Source organism: Ochotona princeps, chromosome 31, assembly GCF_030435755.1.
Source record: "Ochotona princeps isolate mOchPri1 chromosome 31, mOchPri1.hap1, whole genome shotgun sequence".
NCBI classification, from domain to species: Eukaryota; Metazoa; Chordata; class Mammalia; order Lagomorpha; family Ochotonidae; genus Ochotona; species Ochotona princeps.
Genome location: NC_080862.1, coordinates 3,586,604 through 3,609,668, shown reverse-complemented (window position 1 = coordinate 3,609,668; position 23,065 = coordinate 3,586,604). Strand labels below are relative to the sequence as shown.

General features: G+C 41.1%; 1 protein-coding gene across 3 annotated transcripts in view; it reads right to left on the bottom strand.

The window, feature by feature from the left end:
* The window catches only part of PCSK5 (proprotein convertase subtilisin/kexin type 5), a 327,170-nt gene that overhangs the window by 288,747 nt on the left and 15,358 nt on the right, over nucleotides 1-23,065 (bottom strand). For all 3 annotated transcript variants that reach the window (XR_009244439.1, XM_004591776.2, XM_004591777.3), the window contains exon 2: nucleotides 2,546-2,650. Coding sequence is in view for 2 of the 3 variants with exons in the window: in XM_004591776.2 (XP_004591833.2) it covers nucleotides 2,546-2,650 (105 nt within the window). In the remaining variant the exon portion in view is untranslated. The remainder of the gene's footprint in view (nucleotides 1-2,545; nucleotides 2,651-23,065) is intronic.

The window sequence follows — 23,065 nt, the reverse complement described above, 5'->3', positions numbered from 1 at the left end:
AGAAAGATCCACGCAGCCTCCACTCCCCTTGCTTCCCCAAGAGTTGCTACAGAAGACACCATTAGAGAGCTTCAACCCCAGGACCATACCTGGGGCCTGCATGATACTAAAGGCTCAAGCAACGTGGGTGGCTAACTTGATGGGCGATGCCCCACCTGCAAGGCAGAGAAATGTGGCCCTTCTGTGTAAATGCCTGGGTGTGGGCCCGGGGCGTGGCCTAGCGGCTACAGTCCTCGCCTTGAACGCACCTGGATCCCATGTGGGCGCCGGTTCTGATCCCGGCAGCTCCACTTCCCATCCAGCTCCCTGCTTGTGGCCTGGGAAGGCAGTTGAGGACGGCCCAAGGCTTTGGGACCCTGCACCCGTGTGGGAGACCTGGAAGAGGTTCCTGGTTCCTGGTTCCCGGCATCGGATTGGCGCGCACCAGCCCATTGCGGCTCACTTGGGGAGTGAAACCTCGGATGGAGGATCTTCCTCTCTGTCTCTCCTCCTCTCTGTATATCCGGCTTTCCAATAATAATAAATCTTTTTAAAAAAATGCCTGGGTGGACACGACTGGAATCAGAACAGAACATAAAATAGAGCCTGACACTGTAGCATGATTGTACTTGATGAGGAAAGGAAATGCAGCAGGTATGGTTGGGCTGGCTTAAAGTGGCCCTATGCCTCTGGACGGAGAAAGCATATACGCTCCAGGTACTCTGTGTCCCATTATTCAAGGTCTCTGCTGGATCCACACAAAAGCCATCTGATGCACTAAGAGAGAAAGAAACAAACAGCAAGATGCCCAGGATAACAGGAAGAACCAAAACAGCTCCATATTTGGGAAATCTTTCATCGGGAAAGCAGAGTCCCATCACACGCTGTTCGTATTTCATAAAGCAACCAGAGCTCGGTTTTTCAAATTCACGTTGACCGCATGTGAGATATGAACTAGAATAACTGTGATTATCATGACTCAAGAAAGCTTCAAAAGCATTTTTAATGCTAAAAAATATGATTTTTACTTTGAAAATGTACCTAACTCAAGATTTTTCCAATAGATTACTTTTCGAAAAAAATGCAACCCTGAATAGAGATGAAAGGGAAAAACCATTATCAACAGGCCAGTGCTTTCTAGGTTAAGGGATGTTTTGATAACCCTCTGGAAACAGAAACCTAGAAAAATAGATGCTTGCTGTCATCACTGAGATAGAACTTCACAATCACGAACACTGTGTCATAGTATTTCAAGGGAAAAAAAATACGGTAAACCATGGCCCAACACAGCAAGTTCCAAAGTGTAAACTTGCTTTGCATATTAATTCAACTAGAAACCCTTCTGCTCTCATAACAAATACAATCTTGGAAGACTCTCTGGCTGAATTTGTTGTTCAAACTGGTAGGAACTTGTTCACCAATTTATTTGAAAATGAGCTCTCATGGCAAAGCCAAATCATAATGAAAAAGAAAAAAAAACCACCTAATCAGTCATGCACTGTGAGCTGAAGAGGAACAGAGGCAAGCTGGCAAGGTGCCTTCCCTGCCTCCTTCATTTGCCACGTCTGACAAGCCAGGGAAGTCAGTTCCTTTCCCCAACTTCATAAGGACAGATATCTAACTTGTTCTCAGGACCTTAACTAACTGAATTAGTCCCTTACACCTGTACACCTCTGCTCTCCCGTCTCATAGCTGCCCTTGTAACATAGGCACACCATACTCACCGGCTTTAAAGGACCCAGTATAAAAACATAACCCGAGAGCAGCAACTGGCTGCTTTCTCTTCCGTGTTCAGTATCCCTCTTGTCTCAGACTGACTTGTTCTATTCCTTCTTCTACCAATATACGCCCCCACCATGTCAGGCTAAATCGTGGCAATTCATGATAATCTAAGCCCTGACCTAATGATGGTGGAAGAAGCTTCTCCTCTCATGGAAACATGGCTGAGCACATAATTTTTTTCTTTTTTTTTCTCTCTTTTGAGGAGAGTGCCAGTGAGAAGTCTCAACCACTGGTTCACTGCCTTAACTTCCACAATTGCCACTAACTGTGGACAAAACCAGGGTCTTGAAGCTCAATCCAGATCTTCCTTGTGGGTGGCAGTAACATCAATCACTCTCAAGCCATCACTGCTCTGCCCAGGGTCTTCATTGCTTGGATCCTGGAGTCAAAAGTCCAGGCTGGGTAACAATCCAAGATACTAACACACAATATGGGATGAAGGTCTTTTAAATGCTATCCGAACGACTAGACCAAATGCCCACCCTTGGCAGGGTATTCATCACATTACAATCTATCTTCTAAAACTCCTACCCCTCTCATTTTTGTGTGAGAATCCATACATATGTATTTGCTTGGGCAGTTCTCCACCTGGGTTGGCAGTGGTATACCAGCAAAAATCAAGTCATGCCTACGTTCATTTGAATAGATAGTATGACACCAGACCTAAGGATAATATGACATGGAGGACATTTGAGCCTTCATGCCTCCCAGTGTTATGACCAACAATAAAAAATGCAGAAGCTTTGCTGCTTGTCCCCCACCCGGTCCAGCTGGTTCTTCTTACCTTTGGTTCCATTGAAATGAAACTGTGGGTCCCTCTGCTTGAGAGAACCGATCTTTTAATCGTCCTGCTATGGTAGAAGTGGTAGTAGTCCTTCAAGGCCCCTATCTGCAAACACGGGGTGGAAAAGAGGAAGACAGAAAAAGACATTAACGTGTGAAAGCAGTCTTCTGTTTTCCCCCTCTGCATTAAAATAATACACACACACACACACACACACAAAGGTAAATAAAGTTCATAAATTATGCAGTTCCCTGCTGTGCTTAGATGTTACTTGAACCCTGGTGATTACCTTTCAAAAGAAGGACATGTGATATGAAATGGAGTGTCCTTGAAGCAGTGAAGGCTGAAGGCAAGATTAGAATAGGGCAGCTTAGACTCCCTCTCCCGCATCTCCCTTTTAATGTTTAATTTATATGCAGTATTTTAAGAAATTCTGTATCAATCTATTTCCAAATATAGGAAAGGAGGGGGAATCAAATAGCTTTCTGCTTATAAAAATACATTGCAATTTGTTTGCTCTGAGAAATGTACAATGAAGGACCTTGTTTGATTATTGATACAGTTAATTTGAAACATGTTCCAGGCAGCCGAACAGTCACAAAGATAACACTACTTAGTTGGTTTCCTGATCTCAGTGGACTGTACAAACACATAGCCCCTATTCATTTACTGCAGGGCTGAATGTGGAATAGCAATTTCTGAAATAAACAAATGTCAAACAGTTCACCTATCAGCTGGCCTTCTCATGTGAAAATAGCTTGACTTACTCTTACTTTTCTTTAACATGCTAGGTCTGTTTATAATTTATGTATGCCTTCCTTTGTTAGTTGCAAATAGGCCTATTTAGCATGGTTTTGAAACTACACTTTGGAAAAACAAACTAACAAAATCTCAATCACTCCTCTCTCAGTAGTTTATCAATTCCGGAGCACAGAACAAAAGGTGAACCACAGCCGTAAGATACAACAAGGACAGGGAGCAGCTGACTAGTTCCTGCTGTCCCCAGAGCCTAACAGGGTAGATTCACTATGCCCCACTCCCTTTTTCCTTTTGTACCAAACTCCACTGTGGTTTAGCAAATTTCTAAGACCAACACCCACATTCCATTCTTGGGCATTAACACTTTAAATAAATAATGAAGTGGTTCGTTTTTTCAGAACAACCAACCCATGACTCTGACCTAACAGAGTGGTCACCATTAGGATGTTTCACGATTGGGACAACTCAAAAGTTGGAATCTCCTATCTGAAAAAAATAAATGGGGCATCAGCCAAGGCTAATTTTTTCCAGATAAAGATCTATTTCTTGTTCACATCTTTTTATTATCCCACTCAGGTTCTGTGCCATTTAGAAAGTACCTGTTTATACTACCATTCTGGGCTGTAATTGTATGTCCTCATCATCATTAAAATTTGAAAGCAAGTTTCAAAGCTTCCTTAGATTTTGATTTAGGAGAAACCCTGAATGCCAAAAACAAGTGGAAAATGAGCATGCGGAAAGCCAGTTCAACCCACCGAAGCTCAGTGGTCTGGCCTCAGAAGCAGAAGAGAACAAGGAGGAGGCGGGCAGTTAGGCCGGCCCCAGCTTCCAAGAGTGTTTGAAGGAGAGATTCATAGGCCAATTTTAGGGTCCTAGAGGTAGGATTTAGCAGTAGCTTCTTAATCCTTTTCAAGAAAACCTTAAAATCCTAAGAAGCTTACAGTTTTCAACTTCTGTGGCAGTGTCAACAGTGTTCCATGGGTAAATATAGTAGTTGCTGTGGAAAGCAATATAGTCTCCAAAGAAGAACCTGACTGAGAACCTATCATCAGCAATGTGAAAAACACCAGTGTGTGAGATCCTGTCTGCTGGATTATAACGGGATCTCTCTGATGACACGAAATCACTGAATTCAACTCTGCCACTAAAACTGTAGGCCAAATACATCCAGAAAATACAGATCCTCCATGGTTTCATTACAACAGACCGGAATTCTACAGCATGCGGGGAGTTGGGAAATGGAATCCTTGTCCTGACTTAAATTGCTTTGGGTCATGAATAAGCCGTTTAGCCTTGCTGGAGACTGGTTCCTTCAACTATAAAGTAAGGACACGGAAGGGATAGCTGATGGACACTGGATATCTAACACAGGTGCGGAATAATGATGCTTATAAGCTAGTATGCTTACCAGGACTGGCATAACGACATGAAGGGTCCCCTCAAGTCACTGCCTGCTGCCCAGTGAGTGCTGGGAGGATATTCGTTTCTCTCTCATATTTAAATCCCGTCTCTCACGTTTCATTAATCAATCTACCACTTTTATCCTTTTGTCAGGATTCCTATTGGTTTAACCCAAAATCACCTCTTTACTTTCCTTAATTCACTGATCAAAATCAAGAGATCATGATACACTTATAGAGGGTGTAAACAACAACAACAACAACAAAAAAAAACCCCAAAAAAACAAAAAATCAGTTGATACAGGATCGGTACATCACACACTATGGAACAATTGTCTCTGGAAGCACCGGGCCATAGTAATAAAACAATACCCTGAAACTAACCTTTGAATCAATCTTTCCCTTTCTACAGATGCAGTCTCCAGGTATAGCCACCTATCTGCAAGGACTGACAGTAGACAGAAAATTTTGTAAAAAGAAAACACTTTGGGCCAAGCGTGGTAGCCTAGCAGCTAAGGGTCCTCACTTTGCATACACCAGGATCCAACGTGGGCACCAGTTCTAATTCTGGCAGCCCTGCATTCCATCCAGCTCCCTGCTTGTGGCCTGGGAAAGCAGTTGAGGATGGCCCAAAGTCTTGGGACCCTGCACCTGCGTGGGAGACCTGGAAGAGGTTCTTGGCTCCTGGCTTCAGCTCAGCTCAGCTCTGGTTGTTGCTGCTACTTGGGGAGTGAATCAGTGGACAGAAGATCTTTCCTCTCTGTGTCTCCTCCTCAGTGTATATCTGACTTTCCAATAAAAATAAATATTTTTTTAAAAAAATATACTCAGCTTCTGTAAATGTCCTTGGCTCCAAGTGAATGAAAATGAAATGGATTCTCCGTTATAATGAGTAAAATGAACAAATAAACAAAGATATACAAAATATGACCCAAACAATGTTGAGCAAAATAGAAATCTAAATTATACATATATACATACATGTATATATATATACCTCTAATATAGCTTTATAGCTATATATAGCTCTAATACTCTAATATAGGGACCTCCATTTCACCGGTACTTACATGTGTTAATTTTCTCAACTGTTAAAACCAGTTAGAAATGAAAGAAATAGCATCAACAAATAAATGAAGCAGAAGACACATACAAATATCACATTTTTACAGGGGTGCACACACATCTTCCAAAAAATCCGTGTGGCAAGTGCAAGAGGCACTTCTTTTCAAGGCACTAAGTATCAACAGCAACTTCTACTTTGCCTGCATGTTTCAAGGATTCCATTTTCTCTATAAAGTTATGGGATGTTTTGCTTATGATTTACTTTTATTGCAGTCAGATACACAGAGAGGAGGAGAGACAGAGAGGAAGATCTTCTGTCTAATGATTCACTCCTCATGTGGCCCCAATGGCCAGTGCTGAACCGATCCGAAGCCAGGAGCCCGGAAATTTCTCCAGGTCTCCCACATGGGTGCAGGGTCCCAAGACTTTGGGCCATCCTCCCCTGCTTTCCCAGGTCATAAGCAGGGAGCTGGATGGGAAGCAGGGCTACCGGGATTAGAACCAGTGCCCATATGGGATCCCGATGTGTGTGAGAACTTTAGCTACTAGGCCACTGCGCCGGGCCCTATAGAATGGTTTTTATTTATCCAAGATTGGATATTCTTCTTTGTGTCATTGTATTTAATGTAATGTACAAAAACCCTGATGTTAACAATCATTATTTGTGAAAAGAGGATAAGGAGGACCTAGGCGGTGTCCAAATGTCCACTGCCTTGATTGTGACAGAATAAAGCGTGAACCCCTGAGCTGGGTGCACTTTTTGAAGTGCCATAAAAGATCCTGTTCACCAACTCCAATAGTGTATACAGTCCAGTGTTGTTCTCGAATTTTTCTGTATCGTACAGATAAAATGCTAAAACTTAACATGCCTGGGGTCTTAACAGGATTAAGGGCCTATCTGTCAAACACAGACACACGTCGGACACTGTGAGATGTGCTCCCGGGGGCAGTTTTATATTCTATGATCACCGTGGTCGAGGTTTTAGCATCTGCTTCTTAGCTCTCAGGGCATCCCTGTGCACGTCCCACTTTGTTGGAAAGTTAATTCAACGCTGCAGCAAAGCGACTGTTCGTAGCTCCTAGCTACAGCCGCAGGCAGGTTCCCTTGTTCCTCAGCTTGCCGACTGAGGCACCGCAGTAGGCTCTCCTTCGCGAGCTAGGATGTAGCTTGGGGGAACGCTTCTGGAACTTGGCCCCTAGAATTAATTCTACAAGCTATTTCATAGCCTATCTAAATGTTTTCCAGATTAGTGCAGCCAGTTGATTCAGTTCCCTTGTAGCAGGCTTCTCCGACTATCCCAATTGGATGGGTCAGCACTTCTTAAAAATGACTATAGCTTTACACAATCCTACACAACCTGGAGATCCTCAGAGTGATACACCTGTTGGGTCACGGGCTACACAGGCACCGCTAAGCCAGAGGCAACTGGACCATCCGCTGCATCATCCTGCAAGATGACTTCTGTTGCTCCTGGTTTTCTTACAGCCATTGGCACCACCTTCCTCTCACAAATTTGTTTTCTACACAGTAGCCAGGATAATGATAACAAAATGTAAATCTGTCTGTGTCCAATGTCATATTCCCACCTAACATCCTCGAAGGGCTTCCCTTTGTCTTCAAACACATGGTGTTTATTAACATTTGTGCTATTGCTCCATACCAGAGCTTTAAAATATAAATCAGAACAGTAATATTGTACTAAACAAACGTGCTTTTAAAAGTTTACAGAAATGCAGTTAAAAGAGCATTGAGCCAAGTGCAGTGCCTAGCAGCTAAAGTCTTCATCTTGTATGCACCAGGATCTCGTATGGGGCTAATTTGTGTCCCAGCGGCTCTACTTTCCATCCGATTTCCTGATTGTGACCTGGGGAAGCAACTGAGGACAGCCCAAGGTCTTGGGATCCTGCGCCCTCATGGGAGACCTGGAAGGGGCTCCTGGCTTCAGGTTGGATCTGCTCAGCTCCAGCCGTTGTGGTCACTTGTGCTCCCCTGGCTTTCCAAAAGAAAATAAATAAAGTCTTTTTTTTTTTTTTTTAAAAAAAGGGTAATTTCATTTTGCTGCAAACATGCTTTAAATCATGCATTATCTTTGGGAGAGCCTTCATACACACTGTGTCAGAAATTATTCCCTATGCTCTGTCTAATTCAGTGCACAAGAACCATTATCCTGCTGTGCCTCACAGGGCTTATGGGGTGTGGCCCAGCCTCACGCTCTGCCCTCACCTCCGATAACACCTGCCTTCATACTCTGGACAGGCTGTCTTCCTGCACTTCCTCAACTGTCCGGTGTGTTGCTCTCTGGACCTGTAACACTGCCCACTACTTTCACCCTCTCTATCTGGAGTCTTCTTTCTGACTCTATGTCTCATTTTAAGTCAGATATTTCCCAAGATTTCCCCAAGAAATCAGCTCCATTTGTTGTACTGTTAGTACAGGATCATAAGAACATGTACATGTGGCTATACCTTGATCATATCCTTACTGGTCTAGTGTCTGTGTTCCCAGTGGCCTGTGTGTTCCACCGATGCAGGGACACACTTGTTGTGCTCATTATATTATCTCACTGCCAGTACTTGGTTTGCTTCACTCAAAATTGGATCTTGGAAACGAATGACCTAAATTTCAGAACTCCTGGATTACGGAGACCACGTATCAACTGTGACAAGTATGACTATCATAGATCTAACAACAAAAAGCTAATTATACACACACACACACACACACACACACACAGGTTTAATTCTATCTTAATGAAAGAATCAACTCAGTCAGGCTTATGGTTTTGAAAGTTTCCAATTGAGACATCCCTACACCTTTTTTTTTCCATTTTTGTTTTGTTCTCAAGATAACAACTAAGAAGCAATGAATATTAGCTAATGGTCTGCTTCATTAAAACAAATCCATCATCTTCCATCTATCATCTGTATACATCCATATATATGTGTATATTTACACACAACACAAATAAAAATATGCTTATATTTCTCGTGCACAACATGCATGCCCCTGATTGGTGAGAATTGTGTCTTTTATATTCTTTCTACAGCACAAGCATGCTAAGGGCATTCAATAAACATAAAGAAGAAAAATGTCACAACATGTTGGGAGTTACTCAAAAGGAAGACAGTGTCTGAAAACACAGCAACAATATGACATATAAGCAAGCTTTCCATCTAGCTGCTCCAGGGTAATATAAAACAAAAGATGAATCTGTTTAGGTTATGCAATAGCAATGAGGGCTTAAACAAGGAAGAATACAGAACCAACCTAGGGGCATTTGATACATAAATCAGGGTCTATACATGCAGCGAAAAATCAATATCCGATCAAAGCTCAACCCTTAACACCACAGAATAGGAAAGAGAAGATCATTTCCTCCTCTTGGCGCTCACAACTCCTCTTGGGTATAGTCTCGCACAAACACTCTTCTTTGCCTAGCAATCCCATATCAATCAACAAGTATTCTTTCATTTCTACTTTCTTGAAACTTCTATGGATCTTCTTCCTTGGTGCTGGACCCTCACTCTTACGCTCAGATATTTCTTATCACTACTGTTTCTCAACTCAAAGAGTGTTTTCAGGAAAGGCTTTTGTGAAGTATTTTACACTGAGGTGTAAATGACTTGCGAGATTCAACTTCGTAGTTCTTCCAGGGACAGCTAACGAAAAGTAGAATGAATACCTCTACAACATCCACGAGAACACTGGGAAATTAAACTTCACAAACTATTTGGACAAAGATTCTTTCTTTTTTTCTTCCTTGATTGCAAAGGCTCTCTGAGTATTTAGCTGTCAATTTCCAAATAGCTATACTGATATCACAATGGTATTTAATGCTGGCCATGTATTTTTCTATGCACTTTGTTAGCACGACAAGGATCTTAGTCAATCTACAAAACAAGCCGAAATACAAAATGAAGAAATTTGCCCAGAAAAAGAGAACCAGTGAACAATGTGTCTATCCACAGCCACTATGTAGCTAATGCTACTACTAACAGATGCCCACTTCCGGCATGCTTTCTTACATTATATGGAATATTTCCAGTAACACTGGAGAGACAATTATCATACCGTACTGGACAAGGAAACTGACCTTAAACCTGAGAGGAGTTAAGTAACATCCTCAAGTGAGTAAGTTTCCAAGCCAGTGTTTAAAACCAGGTCAGTCTGATTCAAAAAAATCTAAGATCTATCTAGTTACATCACCTTGGTTTTACTTAAAATTTCATCCAAGTGTTTTGCAGAGCCGTATGTAATTTCCAAAAATTTACTTACATATTATCCTGCTCCAACCCACCTTTGTCCTGTCTCACATGGGGCCTCATTATTTTATTCTAGAGACACCTGATCGGCAGAGCGAAGGCATCTGCATTCTTATAATTCCTTTTGAAACCATGTAATCCAAAACATCTTGAATATAAATCCCCCCAAATGAGAACCAGATAGAGCAAGTTCACCAAGAAAAGCTAAGACAAACCAAAGAGCATCACGTTCTTCCAGGTTCACATAAGAAATCTGGTCAGGCCCACTATTCATAGCAGACACAGCATTTGTCTCAAAGCAAAACAAAGAATCTCAGAGTTGAAAACAAAAACTTTGACAGGATTGTCGTCTGGCTTTCCCCACTGGATCAACAAATCCATTTTTCAAACAGGTTCAGTTTTCTTGAGCATTCCATTTTTAAGAAATTCTTCCATATAACTTGCTTAAATCCATTCACTATCCCTGGGTCAACCCTGTTGCAAAAACCCAACAGCATCATCCCTGTTCCACATGGCAGACGCCACAATCACTTCTGCTGGGTCATGCCTGTTTACGACTGCACATCTGAATTTCTTCATTTTTCTACTGTAATAGGACTTTTTAGGTTACTTCCTGCAGGAAAGCCAATATCTGGAATGTCTTCCGAGAAAACACAGGGCCCAGAACACATTGTATGCCAACTCCAGTATGGTGGAGCCAAGATAGAGTACCTGATAACATGACCTTCCTGGGCAATATATTTTTATTGTAGCTTAAAAATTAATATTCTTATCAAAATGAATTGAACAACCTTCACACACCGTTTTAATGTGGTTCTCATCCAGTCTCTATTTTAATTGCCTAAGTGTAAATGACATTCATTACCTTAATATTAAATGTTGAATTTCATTTTCCACATCCTATTTAATGGTCTTACAGACTGTCTAAACCTTCATTTGATTACCATGTACTGCATGCCAAGTGCTGATGCAAACACACTGCAGACAGAGTGAACAAGATAGCGCCCATCACAACATCATGTTCTGACTTGATTCAACCCTACTTGACACCTGAAAGTCTGAGATCCACATCTTCTCTACTGAGAGTATTCGTCCCAAGAACACTAAAGTTGTGTAACAGTACGTTATAGATGAGGACTGGATTCAACATACAGCATGTGTTTGAAGCATCTATTTAAGAATGATGTGGAAATCACAATTTCCTGTCTAAGATAAATAACCATGTACTTAGTGTAAAATAACCCTTGGAATATATTTCTCAGATAATAGCCTTTATTGCTTTCAGCTACAGTAAGCTATTCTTCTAAAAAGGTTTAAAAACCCATCTGTAAATGATTTCTGTAAAAGCTAAAAGAAATTTTTGCGCATAGTATTTAAACTATTCCACCTGCTTGTGAGACAAACTTTCCCTCTGTGTCTGTCTCTCTTTCTCTCTCTCTCTCTAACACACACATTCTCTCTCTCTCTCTCTCTCTCTCTCTCTCTCTCTCTCTCTCTCAAACACAAACATACACACATGCATACGATCAACAGTCCAAGAGAGACAGAGAGAGATCCTACATTTAAGTCTGTGATCTCTTCATTACGGATCATCTTAGCAACTTGAAAGATTCCCACATACACAGAAACAAACAGAAAACGGAACCTATTTTGTTTAGTGGAAACATTGCTAGCTTTATACACTCCAGGAGTGCATTTCCTTTTTCGGTCCAGCAACTCCCAGCTTGGGTTCTACGTTAGAGTGATATTGAGACTTTAAAAACAAAAAACAAAACAAACAAACAAAAAAACGCTAAAGCCCAGGCTCCCCACCACAATGACTTCTGAGCTTCCAACTTAAGAGTCTGAATTAAAGCCAGAGCATCATCATCTTCTTTTCAAAAGCTTTCTAGACTATTCTAAAAGATATCTCTTAGAGCCCGGTGTGGTGGCCTAGCAACTTATGACCTCGCCTTGAACATGCTGGGATCCAATACGGGCACCAGTTCTAATCCCAGCGGCCCCACTTCCCATCCAGCTCCCTGCTTGTGGCCTGGGAAAGCAGTCGAGGACAGACCAAAGCCTTGGGACCCTGCACCCGCATGGGAGACCCAGAGGAGCTCCTGGCTCCTGGCTTGGAATTGGCGCAGCACCGGTCGTTGCAATCACTTGGGGAGTGAACCATCAGACAGAAGATATTGCTCTCTGTCTCTCCTCTCTATATATGACTTTGCAATAAAAATAAATAAATCTTTTTTTAAATCTCTTAAATAACTTGATTTTAGAATTAATGTAACTAGTTTATGTTATTCTTTTCCACCTTTATTATAAAATATTTCCTCCCCCATAACTTCATTAAAAGAAAAATGCACTTATTGTAATCCGATTACAAATTTTCGATATTTTATTTCACCAGTTAGGAGAGGTACTTTTGAACACTATAGCATTTAGAATAACCCAGCTTATTCCTAACAGAAAAGACTCAGATTGCAGCAGCTGTGTGCCTTAAGATCTGTGAAGGAGACTGTGTGCTTCAGGGCTCAGCTTAACGTCCCGTAACCTTCTATTCAAAAACATGTATTAAGAAGAGACATTCCTCCAATCTCCAAAACTGACTCTTCAGAGATGCCTTATTGTTCTTAGTTCATCCTAGGGATGGCAGGGGCAGTCAGAGCCCAGTAAAAGAGACGCAGCAACACCCCTGGAGGGCACCAGAGAGAAAGAGGATGAGGCTTCTAGGCAAAGATGAGGTGCCCCACGTGGGCAACTCTGAGGCCCTGCATCTAGCCAAGAACGGGGCTGAATTACGTTTCTGCAGTTCCCGAGGCTTAGCCGCTGTGGGTAGCTATGACTCTGTTGCACATCAATCAGGAAAGACAAAAGAAAGAAAGAAAAAAAAAAAAAACAGAACAAAATTGACCACACCAAATGATGGTGAAGATGTGGGAAGATAGTTTTACAGTTTCTTGTACCATTAGCTATATACTTTTTATAAGATCCAGAAGTATTATTAAAATATTATTAAAAATAAAATCAAATATTCACTGAAACACTAAAAGGCAAAGGCAGAATTTCAAAATATTCTGATTCACCCAAAACTGCAAACAATCCAATGCACACAGCTAGCGACAAACTAGATAAACTAACTGGTGCATTGACACAATGGAATACTATTCATTCACCAAAAAGGATGAAACTGTCAACTGACTCATCAGGTTAGAATCTTAAATGCATTACAAGAAGGGTAAGTCATCAAACTTAATGAACAGCATACTGTACGGTCCTATTTATATGACTGAACTGAAAAAGCAAACCAGCCACTTCTCCTCTTCCCACAGACCAACAAACAACACAAAAGGCTTCTGTGACCTCAAGGGTGTGGGAGTTCCACCCACCAGCAACCAAGCCATCAGTTTCACGGCAAACACAGCTGAGTGTCTCCTAGAGCAATTCAGCATCTCTCATTATCTGTTTCAGTCCCCAAGACTGCCCTCCTCCCCAACACATAGTTGCCAATCAGAAGCCCAGAGGGTTGCACCTGTGGTTCAGAGAGAAAGACCATACATGGGATTCTCAAAACACTCTGCTTTGGGTCCAGCTTATTGGCCTGGCAGGTATCAGAGCTCAGTGAAACACAAATTCACCAACTCATCATAGAGAATGTGGCAGGAACATGACCATGTGAGCCATCAACACAGTCTGCAGGTTCTTCATGAGCGGGAAGCCAAAGCCAGAAGCAAGAACCATGAAAGCCAGGCCCTCCAAAGCGAGACACCGACAGCTTAAGCTCCAGCTAGAAATTGTATAGACTTCATTGCATAGCAATGACTGAGGCACAGATAACCATGTAGAAATGTAATTGGGCAAGAAGGTCATGCCCTAAAGCCAACAGATTCTGCGAGAAGCTCAAGCAACACCTGCCCGTATTCGTCCTGGCCTCTCCATACAGCATGCTTTCCACCTGGGCATGCAGTAAAAGTTCTTTGGAAATAATTCTGTAATGTACTACTAATTCAAGACAGGCCAGAGAATGTCTTTCTGATTATCTCCAAGACAGTGAGATAGCAGAATTTTAATTTCTAGGGCCCATCTTAGAGAGAAAAATTTCAAGTTTCCATGACCTGCCTTGAGGAGGGAGTTATAAGCCAGGAACCATGGCTAAAAACCAAAACATACGTATCATATTACAGTGACATTCTAGAAAAAAGCACACTAGATCAGAAAAATGATTAGCAGTTGCCAGAGGTTAGAAATAAGTCAAAGTCTAACTTGTAAGACAGCACTGGGGAGTCTCCTGAGACAACAGAATTTGTCTGGACAATGGTAGCCACAGAGCTAATTGCAATACCAAAACTTACTGAACTAGACAGTGAATCTTACTATCTGTGAATGATACCTCAACAAATCTGCTCTTTATAAAAAAAAAAGGCCATAGTCTAAAACACAGTGCTCATAAAACTAGTTGGAAGATGATGCAAGTAGAATGCAAGAAGTTGAGAAGTTATAGACTAAATAGGTTATCAAATTGGCTTCATTCGTTGAAGGGTTTCCCTGATGCCACAACAACCACTTCTGCACTAGGAACTAAGCATTGTAAACAGGGTCCCTGAGCATCAACCAGAATACGTAATGTTTCCTCTAAACGTCCTTGTGGAATGCATGAAACACTTCCTGTTTCATAATAAACTACAACTTTCCACTAACATGACCACCTTAGCCACAACAAAATACAACCCATGGTGCACCATGATGGAGTCCTTTGGAACTACTGCGACCTCAAGAGAAATGCATGTCGTTCTGAAACAAAATGAGAAGGCAATATTGGCTCAGTGTGCTGTTAGTGCAACTAACAGAACTGTCTTGAAAGCATATAAAAACTGCAGCTGTGTAACTGCAGCACCAGCAATACTGCATCAGAAGGTTCCGGGGAGATGTGCTCTGTGAAAACAACAACAACTAGGCTTGTGTTTCATTTTCTTGGGGCACCAAATTCACTTTATCTTTTCATGCATTTTTGGAGGGTCCCTTTTGAAGTGCCCCTCACTCTTCTTCAGTGGATGCCTGCTCAAGACAACAAAAGGTGATTTGTTTTCATGTAAAACATTACTGGGGTTAGGTCTGTTGCCGCTCACCTCCCAAAACACACAAACACAATGCCAGGTGTTCTGGATCATCTGTGGTTTCAGAACAATTTGTGATGCCACTTTAAGAGGGCAGATCTGGCTCCATTTATCTCTGCATTGTCATCTCCTAACCTCTCCAATTTCCCCTCTCAAATCACACGCTCCCAATCCCACCCGCCTCCTCTCCAGCTCTACCCTTGGTACTTGCCTCTTTCATCTGCATGAAATCCCCCCTTTTTCAATCTCCTGCTTCTTAATACCATCTCATTGCTTACATCTTAGCTCAAATATCACTTCCTCAGAAGTCTTATTTGATCTCACTTCCAAGGAGCCCTTCCCAGTCACTACACAACTGATCAAACTGCTTATTTCTGTACCAATTTTCCAAACAGAGCTGTATGATTTATACCTAGTGCAGTACCTAGTACCTAGTACAGTTGTTACCTAATAAACATATATAGAATGAATCCTAGAATACTGTGAAATAAGGATGACAGTATACTCCATACACTCAGCTAAATTCAGCGATGTACGTAAGTTTACACTTGTAGCAACTGACTTGAACAAGACTTTCCTGACGCCAAGTTCATTACAATCTTTGCTATTTTCACAGATATAATAAACCTATATAGTCTAAAGAATATCATAACTTGTGCCTGGTAGTCACATTTTAGGCTTTTATTAAAGTTTCAACTCCAACCCAACTAACTTTAGAATTAATAACTTTAAATGATTCCTGAACCTGGCTAAAGCACCAAGCTTTAACATTTTTTTTCTCTTAACATAAAAAGTCCACTGACTTTTATCTCTATGTATTTCTTGGTCTTAAATATATGTCAAAGAAGCCCCAAAAAGAGAGTTAAATAACCATTATGCCTTCTAGTAAATGTATCCATAAAACAGAGAGTTCGAAGTGATGTCTAAGAAAATGTACTTGGCACACTAGATTGAGTTTTAAGTATCTCTATTCCATCATCCCAGAGTACTTACAGTTGACATAAAAGATAAAGCCAATAATGTGTTTTAGCAAAAGAATTTCCACAATGTTTACCAATTTTTGCAGTATCTAAAGACATACTTATCTGGACAAATAGCTTAGAGTGGGCTAATGTTTAAAAAGAAAGTACATTTTCATATATGTTAAGCTTCTGTTGGACTTACACATGATTGAAAAGTAATCCATGAGTTATTTTTACGATTCCAAGCACTGCATATCACCTGATTGCCAGATTTGCATTATTCCAAGAGATACAGGTAATTTAGTGGAAAAGGAGGACCTCCCAGGTCCACCTCCCTCTTAGCTCTAACATGCCAACATTCTAGCAACTAAGTTATGAAACAGGTTTAAAGATCCAATGAATTCTTTGATAAAGGCCCAAGGTGGAGAATGGTTCAGGCAGCCACAAGCACTGACTCCCAGTTCAAATGTATTAGATTAAGTTGATTGTTTATAGTGACTGCATTAGATATGCTGATATGTCTCTATTTACACAACCCTATAAATGAGCTTACATCTCTCAACATGATAAATGCAGCAAGCTACCCCTCACCACACTGCTTTATAAACCACATTAATACAGTCATGATTAACAGGGAAAGTCTGGCTTAGCTTGCTGGCCATGGGCACACTACCATGAATACAGCTACTTACACCATACCTTGATCTATTCATACTTGAAAATGTGGCAACTATGCCCATCTTACCCAAGCTGAGCCTTCTGACTTTTCCTAGTGAACAGTTCTCTGGTTGCAAAGGAACTAACCATGATGTTCAGTGGCTTCAGTCATTGCATCATTTAGTACTATGGAGATGTATAAAATATTCCTCAGACATTTTGTTATGACAAAGTCCGTTCTTATCAAGGCAGCTGAATGAAAGAGAAATAAAGGTCAGATTCTTAGGGCCTGAATAGTGGCTTAACAAGCTAATCCTCAACATGCAGCTCTAGTATCTATAAAGGGGTCAGTTTGAGTCTTTGTTGATTCACTTCCAATTCAGTTCTCTGTCTGTAGTCTGGGCAGGCAGCAGATCGGGCCCCAGCATCCACATAGGAGTCCAGTTTCAGACAGACTCAGTTCGGGCTGCTGTGGCCACTTGAAGAGTGAGCCAGAGGATGATTGCTCTGACTCTACCATTCAAATACAAATCAAATAAATGTTTTTAAAGTCAGATTTTCACAGAATAAGGGATAAATTCTGCCTCTAAAATACAGTTGTTTGCCCATGTAGCATCTATTAAACATGCAAACTCCTTTGCAAACATCACACACACCACAACCTGAGAAAGAAATTAGTATGAAAGTCATTAACAACAATTACTAAAGAAATATGTGTGTTGCCACCATTATAGCACAGTGGGTTAAAGGCCGTGATGCCAATATCCCAAAACAGAGGACTAGTTTGAGTGCCAGGTGTTCCACGCCCAACCCAGCTCTCTACTAATTCACATGGAAAGGCAGTGAGTGTTGGTCCAAGTTTTTGGGCCCGACACCCAAAACAGAAGACTGTGGCTGTCTTCAGGACTGCTGGCTTTAGCCTGGCTCAGCCTTGGCTCTTACAGCTAGTTGGGGAGTGAACCTGAGCACAAAAGATCTTTGTCTTATCTCTAGGTCTCTGTTGCTGTGCATTTTAAATAAACAAACTAGGCCTATGCTTTTTAAAGCTATTGTGTAATTCCAAAAAAATCATGGTAAATGGAATTAAATCCTTGAAATGTATGAATAGCTGTTTCTATAATACACATTTAGCAGGAACTTTTCATAAAACCCCTGATATATTCTGTAAAGAATCAAAATACCTAGGCAAGCTTCTCTACGTTATTAATAAAGTGACTTGGGAGTCATTTTCATGATCGTATTTGAAGATCCAGAAATGCAGACTGTTAGATATCATTTCAGGGCTCTATCCAGACTTCTTTTTGAGCCCTAGCCTCTTCATTTTTACAATGAGGGGATTTTGTTGCTCCCAATTTGAAAGTCCAACAGATCTAACTATATACTGGACATTTACATAGAGGATTAATATTAGGGTTCTTCCAAAGGCATGGATTGTTAGAAATGGTATTTCTTCAAGACAAACAAATCTCCACTCATTAAAACACACACACACACACACACACACACACACACACACAACTTTCTCCTTAATATGAGCAACAACAAAACTCAATGTGATGATGTGGGGGAAAGGCAGTGCCTTCTTGGAATGCTGGACCCAGTGATACTCAAGTAATAAATTTTATGGAACCTCATCACACACATCTCAGAGCCCTTTATGATAACACTCAAGTAAGTCCATCTGATTAAGTTAATAATTAGTTTAAATATGTTACAAATTAATGATGCACAGAAAAGCCATTCAGGGTACCTGATGATACAACAAATTGTGACACAATTTACAGATAATATTTTACACTGCCTTTTGTTTTCCTCTATTTCCTTCTCTGGCTAGAAAACAAAAAACATTTAGTAACAAACAAGAGACCCTCAAATATATATATCTTCAGTAGATTATATGGTGTAGAACAAATTCTCCTAGGGATTTTGGAAGGATCTTTCTGAGGTCAAGACAATATCCAGGCCACATCCATAAATATTTTGAGATTTCTGGTATATTACCAAATAAAGAAACGCCAAAAAAATGCAGTTATTTATTGCTAAAAGGTTGCATGCAACACTAAAATGCAACTGGGACTATCCATTGTACATTACACATTAGTTCCCAGTGTGCTATAAATAATGAAATGTGGTAACAAGATTGGAAATGGAAGTTTCCAAATGGACGTTGTATTTCAGTCCAGTAAGGGCACAAAAGTATTTATCAGCTCATTGGGAGATACCATAAATATACAATCTGGAGCAAAGTAACTAACTAGAGCTCATGTCTCAGAACTCTCCCTGGGGGAGAGCCTGATATTTGCTTGGAGATTTGTTATGTGGACAAGGCCTTTCAGTATCAATAGCACAAAGAAGGCACAAACACGTTTCACTAAACATCAACAAAACTTGGTATCTGTACATTTGTTGTTACGCAAAGATTATCCTCTCCCTCAAATGCAACATAATCATAATTTAGCATAATGGAACTACTGAGGTTTCAAATGAAATAGGGCTAGAAACGAGCTAATGACTCATGTGTTTTGATGGGATGAAAATAAAGAAGAATGAGACCAGAGTAAATGGAGTGAGAGCAAATTCCTCAACCAAAAAGAAACACCGAGCTTTCTGGGAACAGCTAGGGAAAAGGAGAACAGAGCTTGCTCTCAACCCTTCTTCAAAGAGTGATTAACAGAGCTTCAGTGAGGTCTTAGGTTTGCAGCTAGGGTTGTACAGTCCCACTTCAGATTTTCAGAATCAGAGTCTGTATTTTAACAAGACTTGAATATAAACATCACCCATGAATGGAACCTACCCACCTCTCTAACCATCACCAACTCCACAGCCATCTTCTACCACCCTGGCATCACGGCTTTTCTACTACTCCTCTAACATACCGGGGGTCTCGCATGAAGAGGGTATGGTCAGTTCCCTCTCCCAGCCTGTGCTTCCTCCTGTCCCTCACAGATGCCAAGAGTCTTCACAAGAACATTTACGGTGCCACCCTGTTTACAATGGAAGGAAAACATTCCAACAATCGTTCCCTGTTCTCGCCTTTCCTGCTTTCCTGTTTGTTCCTCTTTCCTCCGTCTGTATTTTCTACGACAGCGCCTCACCATCTGACATACACTTTATTTTATATTCATTTGGATGATGTGTAGCCTCCCCGTAGTATAGCAAAATCTGAAGACAAATTCCTTCTATTTTCTCTTAGCAGAGAAAATAGCTGGATTTGGTCCTGAGACTTATTTCAACCTATGGAATGTTCACAAATAAGATGAGAATGGACATGTGAAAAGGACTTACGTACTTAAGCTTTTTCTCTGTCTGGCTGCTGGGACACATTTTCATCACTAAGGAAAGAAGCATGTGTTAACCTGCTGGATGAAGAGCTCTATGGCCAGGTACCGCCTCCTCCTAACTCCAGCCAGAGACAACCTCCAGGCATGTGAGTGAGGCCACTGAATACCAGCCAGGTCCCAGCTGTCTCACCATTAATTGAAGAATCTACTAGTCAACTCACAACCTCACAGGCAAAAATGATCGTGGTGTTTAGGCACTGAGTTCCGGACGATTTATTTGGAAGTAAGTGAGCACAGTCCTCTTATAAATACATAAATCCCTCGAAGGCAATGATTTTAGAGCAGTGTCATATTTCCAGGGCTTAATACAGTGTTTGGCACAGTGCGGGTATTTTAATGTGCTTGTAATGAACGTTGAAGAGCAGAAATGAGGGCAAAGGAAAAACTCACAAGAGAGAAATGGATAAACACCAGAGACAGTCTATAGCTGAAAGCCTGGAAAGTGGAAGAAAGACTTCCTAAACAACCTTCCTGTCTTCTGGGTGAGCTTGAACAAAATAAGATCTTTTAAAAATATTTATTTGGAAGTCAGAATTAGAGAGACTTCTAATTAGAGAAACTTTCGCTTCCCTGCCCATGTGTTCACAAGTGTCTGGGCTCAGCCAGGCCCACACCAGGAGCTTCATCCACGTTTGCCATATGGATGATAGGGGCAAATGTGAGTGAACCGTCCTCTGCTGCTTTTCCTGAGCCACCAGCAAGGAGCTCAATCATAAACAGAACAACCATGAGCCGGTGCCCAAATGGGACATCAGTGATCGAGGTGGCAACTCTGCCAGCTACATGACACGATCAGCCACCCTTCTCCCCGAGTAAGATTTTTAATTACTTTGATAATAGAATATTTCAAGAATAAAACTCACCACAGTTATATGTATATATCAAAATAATTGAAATGGCTCTGGTTTCATTGTGCACAACTTGCCTAACCCTGCAGTGCCATGTCTCCCTTGGAGTACTGTTCACATTACACGGCACTCACTCTTCCCGTTGTAAGTTATTCCGATTTTTAACACATCGCAAATTGGCGCACCAAATTACTGCATGTTGCTTCAATTCTGTCTTGCCAAAAGAGAAAAATCTGCTCCTTTGGATTGATTTCAACAGTTGGAAATTCAGGCCATTACATTTTAAATCTCAAATGTTCTCCCACTGTGTCCACTTCACATAAATCAGCGAGTACACACATATCCACATGTTCTGAAGCCTGTTCACTAAAAATCCCAGCAATAATGTCTAATGGAAAGGGGCGGCAAATTCAAGTGGGTTCTGCAATAGAGGATACCATCATTCTGAAAGCACAATATGGCCCTCAGGGAAGGCATAAGCAGGTACTATTGGCAAAGCAGAAAAAGGGCTCTATTAAACCATCTTTTTAAGTACAAAACTCACATGTTATTTCCATTTAACGAGAACAAATAAAAGACAACTTGCCTAGCAGTACATCTCAGTCCTCCTGGAAAAACAGAAAACAAGTCTGAATTTTCTAGAAAGGCTTACCAGTCCCTAAAAGACCTATGTGAACTCACAGAAACAAGTCCCTCCCAAAGAACTGTGGAGGCCCATACGCATTACAGGGACAGAGACGCAATGCTTAGTGCAATAAAGACCTTGGACAATCAAGCTTTATTGTAGGAAATGTGAATCTCTTCTACACAGCAGAATCACCTACATACATTCACAAATAGCATCTAGCTCCTGACTTTTCTTTTTGCTGGATACACAAAGTTAACGATTGAACAATACACTAAACATATACTGGAGATCACCAAGATCTTCCTTCTAAATCACCAGGTTCGTATCCATAGCATTAAATCCTCTTTCTTGTTCCTTGCATCACGTTAGTCCCTAACAGAAAAGGCCAAACAGAAAACGATTCAGAGTGGACATTCGTACTAGCTATGATGAGCAAGGTTCCACTGTAATAACAAACGACCCCATGAATCTCAGTGACTAAAAACAATGGTTGATTTCTAGCTCATGTCCTACGACCATGGCGCATTTGGCAGAGAGTACTGCTCATAGGCTTTCTCAGAGACTAATGAAGCATCTAGTACCTGGAGCTCTTCCAATCATTCAGGCAGATGCAGGTCACCACAAATCACTCACTGGCTGCTAGGAAAGGGGCACATGTCACTTCTGCTCACATTGCAGGGCTCGGGAGAGTCACTTCGCCACACTTTGTACCAAATATAAGGAAATTCAATTTTATCACACAGCCAGGAGGGAAAGCATAAATATTCAGTATACAGAATTCTATTTATACGTCCTACCTCTTTTTACTCACAGCCATTTATCCACTTCAGAATGTTTCTGAAAGCCTTTTAACTAGAGTACTCTTCTACATTCTATCCACAATGCAAGGGCAAAGACACAAATTCTGTCTTTCAGTGGACTACTATCTAGCAAGGAGAGGAAACAGATGATAGTTATCTGTCTAAACTGCAGGAAGATGAAAATACCAAATGGCAATAAAGAGAAGTATACAGTGTTCAGTGAAACACCAAACAACGGAGGCTTTACCCACCCACAGTAAGTTTCATTATGCAAAAGTGGCATATGAGAAGTGTTTTGCAAAATGAGTGAGATTTGGACATGAAGATCTCCAGACAATGAGAGTGATGAGTATTGGCAGAGAAGTAAAATACAGCAGTTCACTCCCACAGGGTGGCAATGCGATTCGATTTAGAAGATGTTTAAAACATTGGAGAAGAGGAAGAGTATTTTTTGAGAAGAGGAAAAGGGAAAACAATGAAGACAGAATAGAACTTGAGCAGCAATCTAAACAAGGTCTATCAGAGGGCTTAGCCACAGTAGATCCCCCACAGTTAAGAAAATGGAATAGTGTACATCTCAAAATATATATTTCATCTTTCTTTCTTCTGACACAGAAAATCTAGCTCCTGTTTGCTTTCATCTCCCCAAGCCCGACGGCTGGCTCCTGCAAGGCCTGGATCTGATCGGGTGCAGAGGT